The sequence below is a fragment of the Bactrocera oleae genome, chromosome 6 (assembly GCF_042242935.1).
Source record: "Bactrocera oleae isolate idBacOlea1 chromosome 6, idBacOlea1, whole genome shotgun sequence".
NCBI lineage: Eukaryota > Metazoa > Arthropoda > Insecta > Diptera > Tephritidae > Bactrocera > Bactrocera oleae.
The window spans coordinates 45,401,608-45,415,736 of NC_091540.1; the positions used below are offsets into that span (position 1 = coordinate 45,401,608).

General features: G+C 33.9%; 4 protein-coding genes across 4 annotated transcripts; 2 read left to right on the forward strand and 2 right to left on the reverse strand.

The window, feature by feature from the left end:
* Positions 1 to 4,794: 4,794 nt before the first annotated feature.
* Positions 4,795 to 5,266, forward strand: LOC106620794 (larval cuticle protein 65Ab1). Its single transcript, XM_014239422.3, has one exon. The coding sequence runs from the start codon at positions 4,867 to 4,869 to the stop codon at positions 5,176 to 5,178; it is 312 nt and encodes a 103-aa protein (XP_014094897.1). The 5' UTR covers positions 4,795 to 4,866; the 3' UTR covers positions 5,179 to 5,266.
* Positions 5,267 to 7,170: 1,904 nt separating this feature from the next.
* LOC106620960 (larval cuticle protein 65Ab1) lies at positions 7,171 to 7,803 on the forward strand. Its single transcript, XM_036372387.2, has 2 exons — positions 7,171 to 7,425; positions 7,485 to 7,803. Exons 1-2 carry the CDS (start codon positions 7,316 to 7,318, stop codon positions 7,690 to 7,692), a joined length of 318 nt encoding a protein of 105 aa, XP_036228280.1. The 5' UTR covers positions 7,171 to 7,315; the 3' UTR covers positions 7,693 to 7,803.
* A 657-nt stretch (positions 7,804 to 8,460) lies between these two features.
* LOC106620375 (larval cuticle protein 65Ag1) lies at positions 8,461 to 9,133 on the reverse strand. Its single transcript, XM_014238867.3, has 2 exons — positions 8,935 to 9,133; positions 8,461 to 8,850 (listed from the first exon to the last, which is right to left on the reverse strand). The coding sequence occupies exons 1-2, from the start codon at positions 9,060 to 9,062 to the stop codon at positions 8,652 to 8,654; spliced, it is 327 nt and encodes a 108-aa protein (XP_014094342.1). The 5' UTR covers positions 9,063 to 9,133; the 3' UTR covers positions 8,461 to 8,651.
* Positions 9,134 to 12,595: 3,462 nt separating this feature from the next.
* On the reverse strand, positions 12,596 to 13,172 carry LOC138857769 (larval cuticle protein 65Ag1-like). Its single transcript, XM_070111501.1, has 2 exons — positions 12,985 to 13,172; positions 12,596 to 12,898 (listed from the first exon to the last, which is right to left on the reverse strand). Exons 1-2 carry the CDS (start codon positions 13,098 to 13,100, stop codon positions 12,709 to 12,711), a joined length of 306 nt encoding a protein of 101 aa, XP_069967602.1. The 5' UTR covers positions 13,101 to 13,172; the 3' UTR covers positions 12,596 to 12,708.
* Positions 13,173 to 14,129: the final 957 nt, after the last annotated feature.

Sequence of the window (14,129 nt, forward strand, 5' to 3'; positions counted from 1 at the left end):
AGATCGTAGCGTACCCGAAATTCTTCCATGTCCAGTATATAAGTAGTATAGGTTTGTATGATCCAGCAGACGGAAATACACACGCTCAAAGGGAAAAAGAGTGTCAAAGGCAAGACAATCCTAAGAGGGTCGTTGTTATAACGGAACTAAGCAACCCGATGTGACTTTTTTCGCATACCGCACTAACAAACATTACAGCTTTAATTATATTTTGATAGGTCCCTCTGTTTAGCTGCATATAGAGCGATATGCGTCAACAAAACTGTGCGAAGCCTGGCGGCAGCACAGTTTATACCAGTTTTCGTATCGCGTCGCAAAATGTGGTCGTATCTTAAATGAAGTTGGACAATTATTCCAAAAACTAATAGTTTCAACTTAATATGAGTTTATGCGAAAATTTATCATACCATATCATAGTAGGAAAAAATCTTGGACATTGTGAAATCGGTGAGAAACATTCTACAGAAGAGCGAGAGTTTCTGGTATTAGAAAGATGACGGTTAGGAATGTTAATTATTTACTATTAAATTTTCATTATTTTATTTCAAAATTGTGCAACTGATAGAGCTTATGGATAAAGTGAACATAAATGAAATTTAGTGTTTGTTCTTTACGTCCTTCTCCATTTCAGACCAGAGTACATAACTATGCTGGTATTTTGTGTATTAAGAAAAAAATTGTATTTATTTAAAAAAAAAACTGAAAAACTTATTAAAAGTTGCCGAAAAAAATTTTGTTAGTTAGCAAGCTTTTAAAATGATCAACCACATATACACTGTATAAGTAGATATATACATATAAACAAAACCAGCTTACTTATTTTGAATAATATATAAAACGAAATTAAAGTAAAACTGGAACTATTAGTAAATTTTATTATACTGATATATATTTGGATATGTATATATATATATATATAACAAGTAAGAAAGTTCTAAGTTCGGGTGTAACCGAATATTTTATACTCTCGCAACTTGCAAGGATCAAACCCCGTTAAATTACGTCAGGTGTTGGCCAATTTTTATATTAAAGGAAGTATTGATCCGATTCAACCCATTTTTGACAAAAATACATACTATTATCGAGAGTTTCATTTATTTATTTTATTATATGAATTTCAATTTCTACATATTCAGTACCTAGGCGCTTAAACAGTTTCGGTTCGATTTAGACAATTTTTGGTCACAATATGGCATACTTTAAACGCATTATTCACGCAAAGTTTTGCTTCGATACCAATATGCACCAAATTTGGTTGAAATCTGATCCCGAGATATGTGCTTTCACCTAAAAGTCACTGTCTAATTTTGAACGGGGTTCCTATTAAGTCATCACTTACCATCCCAGATTGATTTATCACGCTTTTAATAGTTTTTACCAGTACCGTTATATGGGGAGTGCGCGGACTTGCCACCCGATCTCACCTATTTTCACGCTGTCGATAGAAGTGCTAAAAATATTTCGTTTTTGTGAATTTTGTTATTATAGCTTTAGCGTTTTAGGAGATATGCACATTAAACCTATTAGGAGGCGAGACCACGCCCTGTGTACCAAATAACAGCCTTGTATCTTATTGTGTTGCTTAGATGGCAATTTATTCGTTTTTGATTAATGGCATTTTGTGGGCGTAGCAGTGGGCCGATTACGCTCATCTGTAATACCAACCCTCTTACGGTACCAAGAAAGAAAGTTTCATAAAGATATCTCAATTTTTACTCAAGTTACAGCTTGCACAGATGGACGGACAGACTCGGATTTCAACTCGTCTCTTCATCTTGATCAATTACTTGTATAACCCTATATCTAACTCGCTTAGTTTTAGGTAATACAAACAACCGTTAGGTAAACAAATCTATTATACTCTGTAGCAACATGTTTCGAGAATATAAAAGTAGTTGCAGACCGAGGTAGGAAGTGCCGGTTGCAAATGTCAAAAAAAAATTAACAAAATACATAACTCTTAGAGTAGTATAAAATAGCAGAAGGGTTTTAATGAGTTCTACACTGAGCCAGCAACGTGTATTGTAAGAACACATAAAAGCCGGAGAAACGAATAATCAAATTAAAAGCTAACATGAAAATTATATTCGTATTTTTCTGCTTCCTGGGTATGGTTTTGGCACAACTCAATTACGAATCAAGACCAGATTATTTAGAGTTCGGGACAGGTTTTAGATCGCAAGGCCCTGTGGATGAGAGGTATGCTGCCGGTGAAGATCTCTTACTGCCACCACTTGAAGAAAATGAAAACGCCTTCTGATTTACTATGTGAAATGAATTACGTGATGAATACGAACTGTTTAAATGAAAATTATTGTTTATTTTAAGTAAAATTAAGTGACCTATATAATTAAGGTCTAGTTCATCACGATCTGTGTCAAATTATTTTTTAGAAAATATATGTGACAAATAAATAAAAAATATAATTCGAAAGTATGTAACTATGAAATTCTAGCATCAGCCCCAGTTTTCGGAGCAGACAGGTGTTGGTGATAATTTTATTAAAGATATATTGTATGTTAGTTTTTTTATGAAAAAGTACATTGAAATATATAAACAGAGCTAAAGATATGAAAATTTTGTGTAATTGAATTGATTTTACTTGAATAAAACGTAATTCGTAGTTATTACATTTTTATAATAAAAGTAAAAAAACCATTAACTTCGGCTGCCCCGAAGCTATTATGCCCTTAACAGATGCATTTGTATAGCAGCTATGTACCTATATGTATAGCTAAATCCGAAAACGTAATCGGTCAAAGGTTTGAAAACAGCGAAAAACGTTTTTATAGTTCATTCTAGCCCCGTTGTTTGATATAAACAACTTCTAAGTCGAATTAAAGTTACTCAATATGGAAAAAGTGTTGCTTTGGACAAGAATTTATTTTGATCGGACAGTTTGTATGGCCGCTATATGCTCGTGCAGTGCTCGTAGTGGTCCGATATCAGCGGTTTCGAAAAATTAGCAGCTTCTTGAAGAGAAAAGAACGTGTACGTGATTTCAGAACGGTAATTCAAAACTTGAGGGAATAATTTGCATATATACAGACAGACAGACTGCATAGCTAAATCGAGTCAGCTTGTCACGCTGATTACGTTTCCTTCTGAATAAACTGAATATATCCTGTTCAGAGCATAACAATTCAAAACGGCTCATTATTAACTATCACAATTTGTAAGAAACATAGGACGGAAGTAACGCTAATTGAAAAGTTCTCGCCTTATTTTATTTATGGTAGATGTCTTCCGCTGATACCGATATATCCAAAAAACTCAACCAATACGAAGAAGTCTAGTGTATTGGGTATATGAGAAAAAGGCGAACATATCAACATACTGACTAAGTCACCTATTACGGATATAATTATATTGGCTGTATGACTGTAAGGGAAATGTGTGTATATGAAGGCTAGACCAATTGAATGATAACCATACGATATAAAGTCAACCATAAGGCCGGAAATCACTATATTAAGTATTCTGAGGCTGGGGTAATTCATGAAGCGATTTCACTGATTTATGATGCTAAATGAATATGTGTATAAAATCTTTGTACATATTGACTAATATGCATATATACAATTGACTAAAAAACGTATATTATATATGCTAAAAAACCAAGCATAAGCAGTTAAATTCATTAAGATATCTTACATATTAATATGTTGCGTATTTGCGGTTGTAGTGCGATTTCTCACCATCCATTTCCTAACTGGAATATAGTGATGTAAATGTAATGTTATGCACAAAGTCGGTTCAAATTGTTGAAGAAGTTCTTCCCTTAGTTTAGACAGTTTCGTGCGTATATTCGAATTTATTACGATTGTACAGTTTCAAATTCTACTCAGAATCATATATTCGTAATCGTTTTTAATCTATTATTAGCCCGTGTGGCTATGAAGGATAGGTTCAGCACATACTGATATCAACTTCAGTTTACGGTAATCGAAAATAATTTTGTGCATATTTGGGACGTTCATTGGTTTTACAGTCTTCGGTGATTACATGACCTGTACGCTTGTTGCAGAGCCCGGTTAATGTTCATGAAACCACCTTTTTATCAATTGCTTGTTTTTCTCTACGAATATACAATATTTAATAGAAGAAATATCTTTTGAAATTTTTTTTTTCAAATGCCAAATGCCGCTTCACTCGAAAACTACCTAACGAATGCATTGCCGAAAAGTCATGAAATTTATGCACGTGTCTTTTGGAGGTTAGATTTAAGGACAAAACATGTGGATTCCGCATGCTTGATAATTATATTGGAATAACAAGAATTGGAAGAAATTTAATATGGAAAAAATCACATATTAAAAATATATAATAATTTTTAAAAATTTCTCACAAACCATTTTGAAAAATGTTCCTGCGATATAAATGTTATAGCCGGTTGTATATAAGTATATGGCCCAGTGAAATACGCTAATTTTTTATAGCAATTGAAACGAGTTTGCATAAAAATGTTTAGAACAAACGGTAAATAATTTTATATTTAGACAATTTTAACAATTCAAAAGAATGATGCGAGAACACATTAAAAGAAGCCATTATAAAATCTGAGAATTAAACTGGAAATATGAGCGGTTCTGGTATCAAATTTGCATTAGTTTGGTGGACTGCATATTAATAGGCAGCTTATGCAATCCCATCGATACAATCTGCTCAATATAACGGGTTCATAATTAAAACCAGATTTAGCTTTGCAAAAAATTAAAAAAATATATAAAATTTTGTGAATGCTGATTAAAGAAATTTGTGCATCTGGAATAATATAAAATGCTTGGATAAGTTGAGAAAGTTATCCACTAAGTTGACAACGTTTATCGCAGCAACATAGCTCCAGCACAAAACAAACTAATCAACATGAAAGCCGCTATCATCTTCGCTTGCCTTTTGGCCGTTGCCTTCGCTCGTCCTGAGATTGAGATCGTCAGACAAGATTCCGATGTTGGACCCGAGAGCTACTCATTCGACGTCCAGACCAGTGATGGTACACAAAAGAGCGAAGCTGGCACATTGAAGAACGTTGGCAGTGAAAACGAGGCTATCGATGTTACCGGCAGCTACTCATGGGTTGATGAGAAGACTGGTGAGAAATTCACCGTCACCTACGTTGCTAACGAGAACGGTTTCCAACCTTCAGGTGCTCATTTGCCCGTACCCCCAGTTGCTTAAAATATTGACGTGACGAACTAAATCTTTATTCTAATGTAGCGTTTTTTATACTGTTAATAAATTGAATGCAATTTTTGAAAATAGAAAACTTTTTAATTTTATAATTTTGCTTGGGGAAGAGAGCGGCATCTTAAGCATGGATATGCCTTACAATCTAGCAGGTCCGAACCGTTCGAAATGTTAAGTGGTGACATAGCAATCGGCATGAAACATTACATTTGTCAATCGACAACCTTAAGGAGGTTGAGACAGGATATCTTCCACGGCTTCCACTCACATGGGACTACAGTCCGGGCGTTTTAGCGGTCGCAACGAACTAGCCGACACTCTTATTTTTGTTCTCATTTTTCGAAGGACTTCGTTGGGAACACATCCTAATAAATTGAACAAATTGAGACTGCGTCTTCTGAAGACAATTTCCTTGGTTAAATTTTTCACCACACACCAGATGTTAGTTTTTCTTTGGTTTGTTGTAGTTGATTTAACAGCATATATTATAAAGGTGATATATAATATATCCACAAAATTAAGTCTAATGGAGTCAATTTACATTTCCTGAGTAGTCAAGAATTATGCTCATATATTGATATGGTTGATAACAAAAGGTTTGGTTCAATAAAGTGATGATCACTACGAATTATAAACCTATATTACTCACCATACATGACAACTTTGCTTTAGTTCTAACGAATAAGGAACCAGCAATACGTTCAGCGTGCCAACCACCCGAAATAGTAACTTTTTTTCTCGACGCAAGCATGAAGAGTTTTTTAAGATTTGTTCGCTCTAAAAGTACGTTAGCTTTTCTTATTCATCTACTTATGAAACTGGGAATGTGTCTAATGGCTGATGTGAGAGGGGTATGCTGAAAGATTGTCGCATAGGACGCTAGAAATATACTTTTTAATTGACAGAGGAAATTATGAGATCTTTCGTTTATTTGATTGTTGTAACAAATATATAGATTTTTACAATACCTTTCCATATCAGAGTTGAAATTGGTTAACCATCTTCCATTTAAAATGAGTTTGTCTCGTATACTTACTTTGAACTTGTTATATGATAAGTATCAGCATGTGTATATATACGAGGACCGTACGATAACTATTTAGCCGGCAAAAGAAAAGCAAAAAAAAAATTGCAAAAATTGCTATTTATTTTCATTTGATTTATTAAACTTGACTCAGTGATGCTACAAATTCTTCTACGTTTTCTCGAGGTGAGCAAAGAAGTTCGCTTTGTTCGACCCAAGTTTGTGACTAGGGAGTGACTTTGCAACCTTCAATACGAGATCGCTTAGTATTTTAGTGGTTTTGGCCGACGTACGACCACGTTGAAACCTGTTAAGCCAATTTTTGATGGGGTCCTTGAAAGTAGAAGAGTCATCGCGGGCAACATCCAAGGCTCGCTTATTTCATTGTCTGATTTGCTTTCCAAATACAAGAAGAAAATAGCGGACTGATTTTGTTCTTTTTCTATTTTTCCCCCGTGGATTTCTCCATTTCAACAACTCTCACGCGAAGTGCTTATCGGATCGCTCTCAATTAATTTAACTTTAAGGTTTACTTTTTGCTGTACGCTGGTATTTAAGATGATAAACATATACACATAATATTGATATAACATATGTGTTTCTTTTTTCTATTTGATAGAATGGAGAAATCAAAATGAAATAAAACTGTTTTCATTTAAGACTTTTTTACCAGAAAAGTTGTCATGCGCTAATATTTATTGTCATCATGCATGAAATAAAGTGACATCTTTTAGAAATTTGAATATATCAGCAAATACTAAGATAAAACGGGTTTTCGACAGAACAGTAAACATTTTTGTTTTTATCTGGAAACATTTGTATCAATTTAATTAACAACAAATTTAAAATTAATTGAAACTCCGTTGTAAGTAAACAAAAATTAAGTTGTAGCACAATTAGCTTGATATACAATCAAACAAATATATATATTAAGTATCGGTATATAGTTGCATCTTTTATAATCACTCGCTTACTTAAAGAACTTCAGTAGCAGCAAAGTCGAGTATAAATAAAAGCGGCGAAGTTTTAATTGCATTCAAAAAGTTCTAAACTTTCGACAAGTTTACAAGTAACCCATTTTACTTTCGAAAGTAATCCGTTATAATGAAAGTCGTAATTTTGTATGTTGCCATTTTCGTATTGGTCTCAGCACGTCCTGAAGTGGAAATCATCAAATCGGAATCTGATGTGCAACCCGATCATTATATCTTCAAGTTAGTAAATACTCATATGGCTTTGTCGAGACATATTATATTTAATTTCAAAAATCTAGTTTAGAGACCAGTGATGGCACTAGCCGACACGAGGAGGGCGTCGTTAAGGATGCTGGCACCGATCATGCAGCCATAAGCGTACAAGGCTCTTTTAGTTATAAAGATGAAAAGGACGGTAAACAATATTCTGTTAGCTACATCGCCGATGAAAACGGTTTCCAACCGACCGGCGAACATCTCCCTCCACTGCCTGCAATCCAGCATTGAACTAATCTTTCAAGCAAAGCGTATCAACTTGAATTCATTACTTTTTCTCTTTCTATAGCAATAATTGCAGTTAAATAAATCAGCATTTGACAGTAGTAAAAAATGCAATAAGAGCATATTTATTTGAGCACTAAATGAGAGTAAAAGTATGAGTGTAGACAAGATTTCAAGTAAATGAAAAAAAATATGACTATTAGTGCAGCATGAAAGTAGCAAGAAGAGCAATACTTAACTTCAGTGGAGGATTGTTATCTCTATCACTTGTCACTATTAACTATTATACTTATTTGTTTATTGAAATTTTCGGGAAATAAGAGCTTCCGGTGATTTGATGAACACCATGCAATAAACCTCACTTTTCTAGTTTTTAGGCATATAATATGTAGGTATCTTTAGAAACTGTGTTTTAATACTGACGGCTCAAGTCAAAAGCTTGAAGGATTTTATCAAATCAGCAGAGCTGCAACTGATTTGTAGTTTTTAGATACCAAATATTAAAATTAACATGCACCAACATAACCTATGTAATACAACCTGTATGCGATATGACCGTATACTATACCTTACGGACAAACAACAAAAATAAAAAATAAAAAAATTTCGGTAAAAAAAATAAAAAAAGATTTCTCGTTCTTGAAAACCCGCTAGAAGATTGTATGTTAGTAAACATTTTTATATATAAATCACTACGGACGATTTTCTACAACTGTATATCAATATATCCATCACCTATCTCACTGACTCGATTTTGTTGCTAAATTAAATTAAAACCATAATTTTTTTAGCTTTTTTGTATATTTCATACTGTTGCGTTTGACTTTGTAATACTTATATTCTCTTATATGACTACATGTAAAATACCCGTACAAAAAATATATAACTCTTGGATTTCTCTTGCTATTAATTCTGTGAACAATTCCATGAAATCTTCCGTTATGCATTAAGGATTTAAAGGAGTTTTAGTGAATACCCACATTGGGTAAGTGAGCACCTTCGGGCTGGAAGCCATTCTCATCGGCAATGTAGTTAACGGTATATGTTTGACCATCATCAGCGACAAACGAATATGAGCCGCGCACAACAATTGTCTCATCCTCTGCGCCGATGTTTTTCAATTGACCTTCCTCATTATGAGTCTTACCATCACTGGTCTCCAAACTAGAAGAAAAATGTATAGAACGATAGTTAGTTAGCTGCATGTGTTTCGTTGGGCATTTGTCCACGTTTTCGCCCAGCACTTACGCGAACGAGTAACCATCAGGCTTCACATCCGAATCCAAGCGCAAAATTTGCGCCTGCGATGGATCATCGATAGGCACAGCTACGACGACGGCAATGAAAAGTGCGGCAAATACAATAGTGATTTTCATTGTTGCTTTAATATATAAATATATATATATACACGAGTACACCGATTTGTGGGATATTTCCAAAAGATTATGTTATTGCGCACTAAACTACACGGACCGTATACACGCTTGACCAAGTTGTTGACTTATGATTGCTGACCAAGTACGCAACACCAATTTATAGCGTTTCGACGACTAGGCCAAAACAATGATAGAATTATACTATAATAGACTATTATTTAGCTAAATAACAAAAACAAAAAAACTAATAGTAAACCGTGTAAAATGTAGTATTTGCATAGATGAGGGGAGAAATCTCAATAATAATAATAATAACTAGTAAGTATAATTACTGGTGCCCGAAAACTATATAAGCTGACAAGTTTTATATTTTTTCTATAATTAATACACTCATCAGCTGAGGCGAACGCGCATTAAACCCAACCACACACACAAATTGTTTGGAAAAAAAAACGCAACAGATTCTGCGTGTATTGCTGATGGCGCATGCAACTCAGCTACGGTTTTTCGTTTCTGTATATTTGTGTATGAAAATTAAAGCAACTCATTGCATGTTTGGTGTTTAATATTTTGCACAAATTTTTATTTGATTTTTATGAGTTTAAAAATATTCAAATTATTTGTTATATTGTAGACGGAAGTTCCTCATTACACCATGGCGCTGAAATGTAGGCAACAGTAATAAACTATTTTAAGTAAAAGTAAAATAAATTGTGTCGAAAATAATTCAAAATTATTATTCTTAATGCTACCACTTAGAAAAAAATTAAAAATAACTTAATATAGTGAGATGTAATGGAAGTGTAGAAAAAATTAAATTACATTTAATATAGACATTATCTCATTCGTTTGGATTTTTTACATCAAATAATACCAGATATCTAAGCAGGGTACAGAAATATTCAATTTAGTTAAATGATTAAATAGTTGAAACAATTTTTGATTTCAGAATTATGTCATACTATATAAATAAGTTTTGAAGATATCAAGGTTTTTACGATTTCGATGATTAAAACATACTCTGGCACTTCGTCGTTTTTAAAAAGAACGCGACCGTTTCCGGCATTCAGCCTTGTTTGCCTTAGTTTTGCAGGCACACACTAATCTACACATAAAAGTGTAAACAAAAACCATATTTGTCATCCTCGGTTCAAAGTGCTTGTTGTAGATAAAGTCGTCATATTAGTGGCGGTAGTAAAATACATTTTTTGTTCATTAACCTACCCATACACACGAATATACTGGCATGCCGTTGTTTTGTATGCACCTCAAGCAGTTATTGAAGATGGGTTTTTGTCCAAAAATTGTTTATTAGCATATTTACTGAATTAATCATTTTAATTTGGCATATCTTATATATAGATTCATATAACTCTGTTTCTTCATAAACATAACACCGATTTTATATATAAGAAATATTAAATTACATACAGCAGCTCACATATAAAACAGCAAAAGCTTTAACTAATTAATTATTGGAAATTTTGGAAATATTTAAAAGAAATATGCTATTTTAATAATTAATATTTATGACATATTTTTAGAACTTTAACGAGAATCATACTTTAGCCTTTTACGGTAAATATTGATTAAAATATTGTATGTTTAATACATTTTTATTAGTAGATCGCTGTACTGAAAAAAAGCTATACAAATACTATTCACGGCTTAAATTTTCTATAAATTTGTCTGAAATAAAAACTTTCAAGTTTACTACATAGTTATCATTAGGGCCGGTGGAATGGGATTGAGACAAAATCTCCCAAGCGTACGTGCGTTTTTTCGATCGTCGAACGACAAACAACTGTTGGCTCTAAGCGATAAATAAAAAATACAACTTCGACGGTTTTTTGAAATTCGAAAAATTTTGAAAGTTTTTTGCTATTTATATTTTTTTGCATAATTGTGGAAAACATTTATTTTCTCTTAACAGACCGAACCGATTTCGCTACGATTATGAGAGAAAATGTCCTCTTTCATTTGATATTACTAATTTTTACAAAAAACAATGTTTGTAAAAAATGCTGTACTTAAATTTTATACTCTCGCAACTTGTTGCTACAATGTATAATAGTTCTGTTCACCTAACGGTTGTTTGTAAAACTAACCGAGTTAGATATAGGGTTATGTATATATAAATTATCAGGATGAAGAGACGAGTTGAAGTCCGGGAGACTGTCTGTCCATCTGTCCGTCCGTCCGTGAAAGCTGTAACCTGAGTAAAAATTGAGACATCTGTATGCGATTCGGTACACATGTTTCTTGGTACCGTAAGACGGTTGGTATTGCAGATGGGCGTAATCGGACCACTGCCACGCCCACAAAACGCCATTAATCAAAAACGAATATATTGCTATCTAAGCAACACAATAAGATACAAGACTGTTATTTGGTACACAGGGCGTGGTCTCGCCCCCTAATAGGTTTAATGTGCATATATCCTAAAACGCTAAAGCTATAATAACAAAATTCACAAAGACGAAATATTTTTAGCACTTCTATCGACAGCGTGAAAATAGGTGAGATCGGGTGGCAAGTCCGCCCACTCCCCATATAACGGTACTGTTAAAAACTACTAAATATCGATAAATCAAGCACTATACACGCCAGAGACATTAAATTTTATATCTGGGATGGTATGAGATGACTTTATAGGAACCACGTTCAAAATTAGACAGTGGGTATGGCACCGCCAACTTTTAGGTGAAAACCCATATCTTGGGACCTTATTAACCGATTTCCACCAACTTCAGTGCATTACACCCTTCTCATATTTCTATGCTATAGCGCGAATATGAATGGGCGAAATCGGAATACAACCACGCCTATTTCCCATATAACACCATTTTTAATTTCATCTGATTCTTTCACTTTCCACTATGCATATCAAGCAACAATGATTATATCGGGGTAAAATTTTGCGTGAATAATGCATTTTAGGTATGCCACCTTGTGACCAAAAATGGTCTAAATCGAACCAAAGCTGTTGAAGCCACTAGGTACTGAATATGTGGACCCCAGTGCGTAGTGTCGAAAATATCGGTCAGTGTGTAAGATATATAATTGAAATTCATATAATAAAATAAATAATTGAAACTCTCTATAATATTATAGTTTTGTGTCAAAAATTGGTTGAATCGGATCAATACTTCCTTTAATATAAAATTTTGCCAACACCTGGCGTAATTTTCTGGGCTTTGATCCCTGCCAGTTGCGAGAGTATAAAATGTTCGGTTACACCCGAACTTAGAATTTTCTTACTTGTTTATCCTAAAATTTTCATACCCTTGGCAACATCTTACCTTTAAATTCGAGTAGTATACTGCAAACGGGACGGATTTCAGGTGCGCCACTTTTACCATAGTAGTTTCAAAATACAGCTGAAAAGAGGTTAAACAGAAATCAGGCAAACTCACGCCTTGAGTTCGCGATAATAGATAACGTGTAGAGAGAGCGTGCAATGCCAAAAATGAATCGTTGGTCGGATCTCATGTTATTGATTGCTATTAGCTACATACATTAAATTTTTCAAATTTCAAAGAAAATATAGTATATATTCTAATTTTTATTCATAATTTCTATATTTTTTTAATACCAACTAAAACTAGTCAACAAGTAACAAGAAATAGTATATGATCACAGTCATTTAGGCGACAGGGATATGAGCACCTTGGGGTTGGAAACCATTTTTGTCAGCAATGTAATCCACTCTGTAGGTCTGACCATCATCTCCGATGTACGAGTAGAAGCCGCGTACAACGATAGCCTCATCTTCAGAGCCCAAATCTTGGACCTCACCCTGTTCCTGGGCAATTTTGCCATCACTGGTCTCAACGCTTTAAAGCCAAAGGTGAAGAGAAGAATATAAATATTTGCAAATGACATTAAAGGAGAAGAAAGGAGTTGTCGGTTTGTGACTTACTTGTATTGATAGTTCAACGGTTCGACTTGCGAGTCGTAACGCAATGTCTCGGCATCTTTTTGTGGAGCTGCCAAGGCAACAGCGAATAAAGCGAAAAACACAATAACGAATTTCATTTTATTTGAAGTGTGGAAGCTAAGCGTGCGTGATTGCTATAAACAACGTTGAGTTTGTGAATGAATGAAATGTGCCTGCAAAGCGCTAGTTTTATAGCGTCTTAATGTAATGGCGACCGAGATGTAAACATCAAATGTGTGTAGTAGGAGTCACAAGTAATATGTCATGCTAATTAGGGCGACAAGCTACTTAGAGGGAAGACCCAAGCTACCATCGTTGCTGCAACGCAATATGTTTGTTGGAAAAATTTATGCAAATTAGATAGATATATTAGTGTCAAACAGGCTTTTACAGCCTAGAGGTAAACCACATGCTGACAAGGCAACATTTTTGAGTTATCAAATAGAAGTGATGTATTATAGATAAATATTACATTTGTTTAGCAATTTATTTATGTGTGTTTAAATATAGTTAAGTCTTTCTGACTATACATTTTTGGATTTGCTGCTTCACAAAATAACAACAAATTAATATTATCGGCTTATTTATTAATTATGTTTTGAAACATGAAAAATGATTCTAGCTTGCCGCAGCTGATTTGGTGATTTCTACACGGGTTTTCCACACAATAATATTTGACGTAGTTCGGTAGAATCGCAATTGATCCTTAGTGTAAATTTTCTGACCCTTTTTTATTATTATCTTATCTATCATTGAAAAGGGGATTTGAACTAATTTTAACAATTTGCAATACATTGATTATGCTTCTTTGCGCCGATACGTAGGCAATTCGAAACTTTTACTTTCATCAGAATGCTCAATTTATTTGAGCAATAATTATAAAATAAGCGATTGTTATTATTAAAGTCTAAATAAATGCATTTAGTTGTACGATCCATAAGGGTTTGGCAAGAATCGATTACTATTCAAATTCTATTAAATTCGAAACCAATTGTGTCTCTGGATCGCTGTGATGATGCTACTAGGATATTAAAACCAATGTGCAGTAGTGTGGTATCATAACGTTCAACGCAAATACATTGGATAAATTCTTGTATCACCTCTATCGGCATGCGGGCGCAAATAGG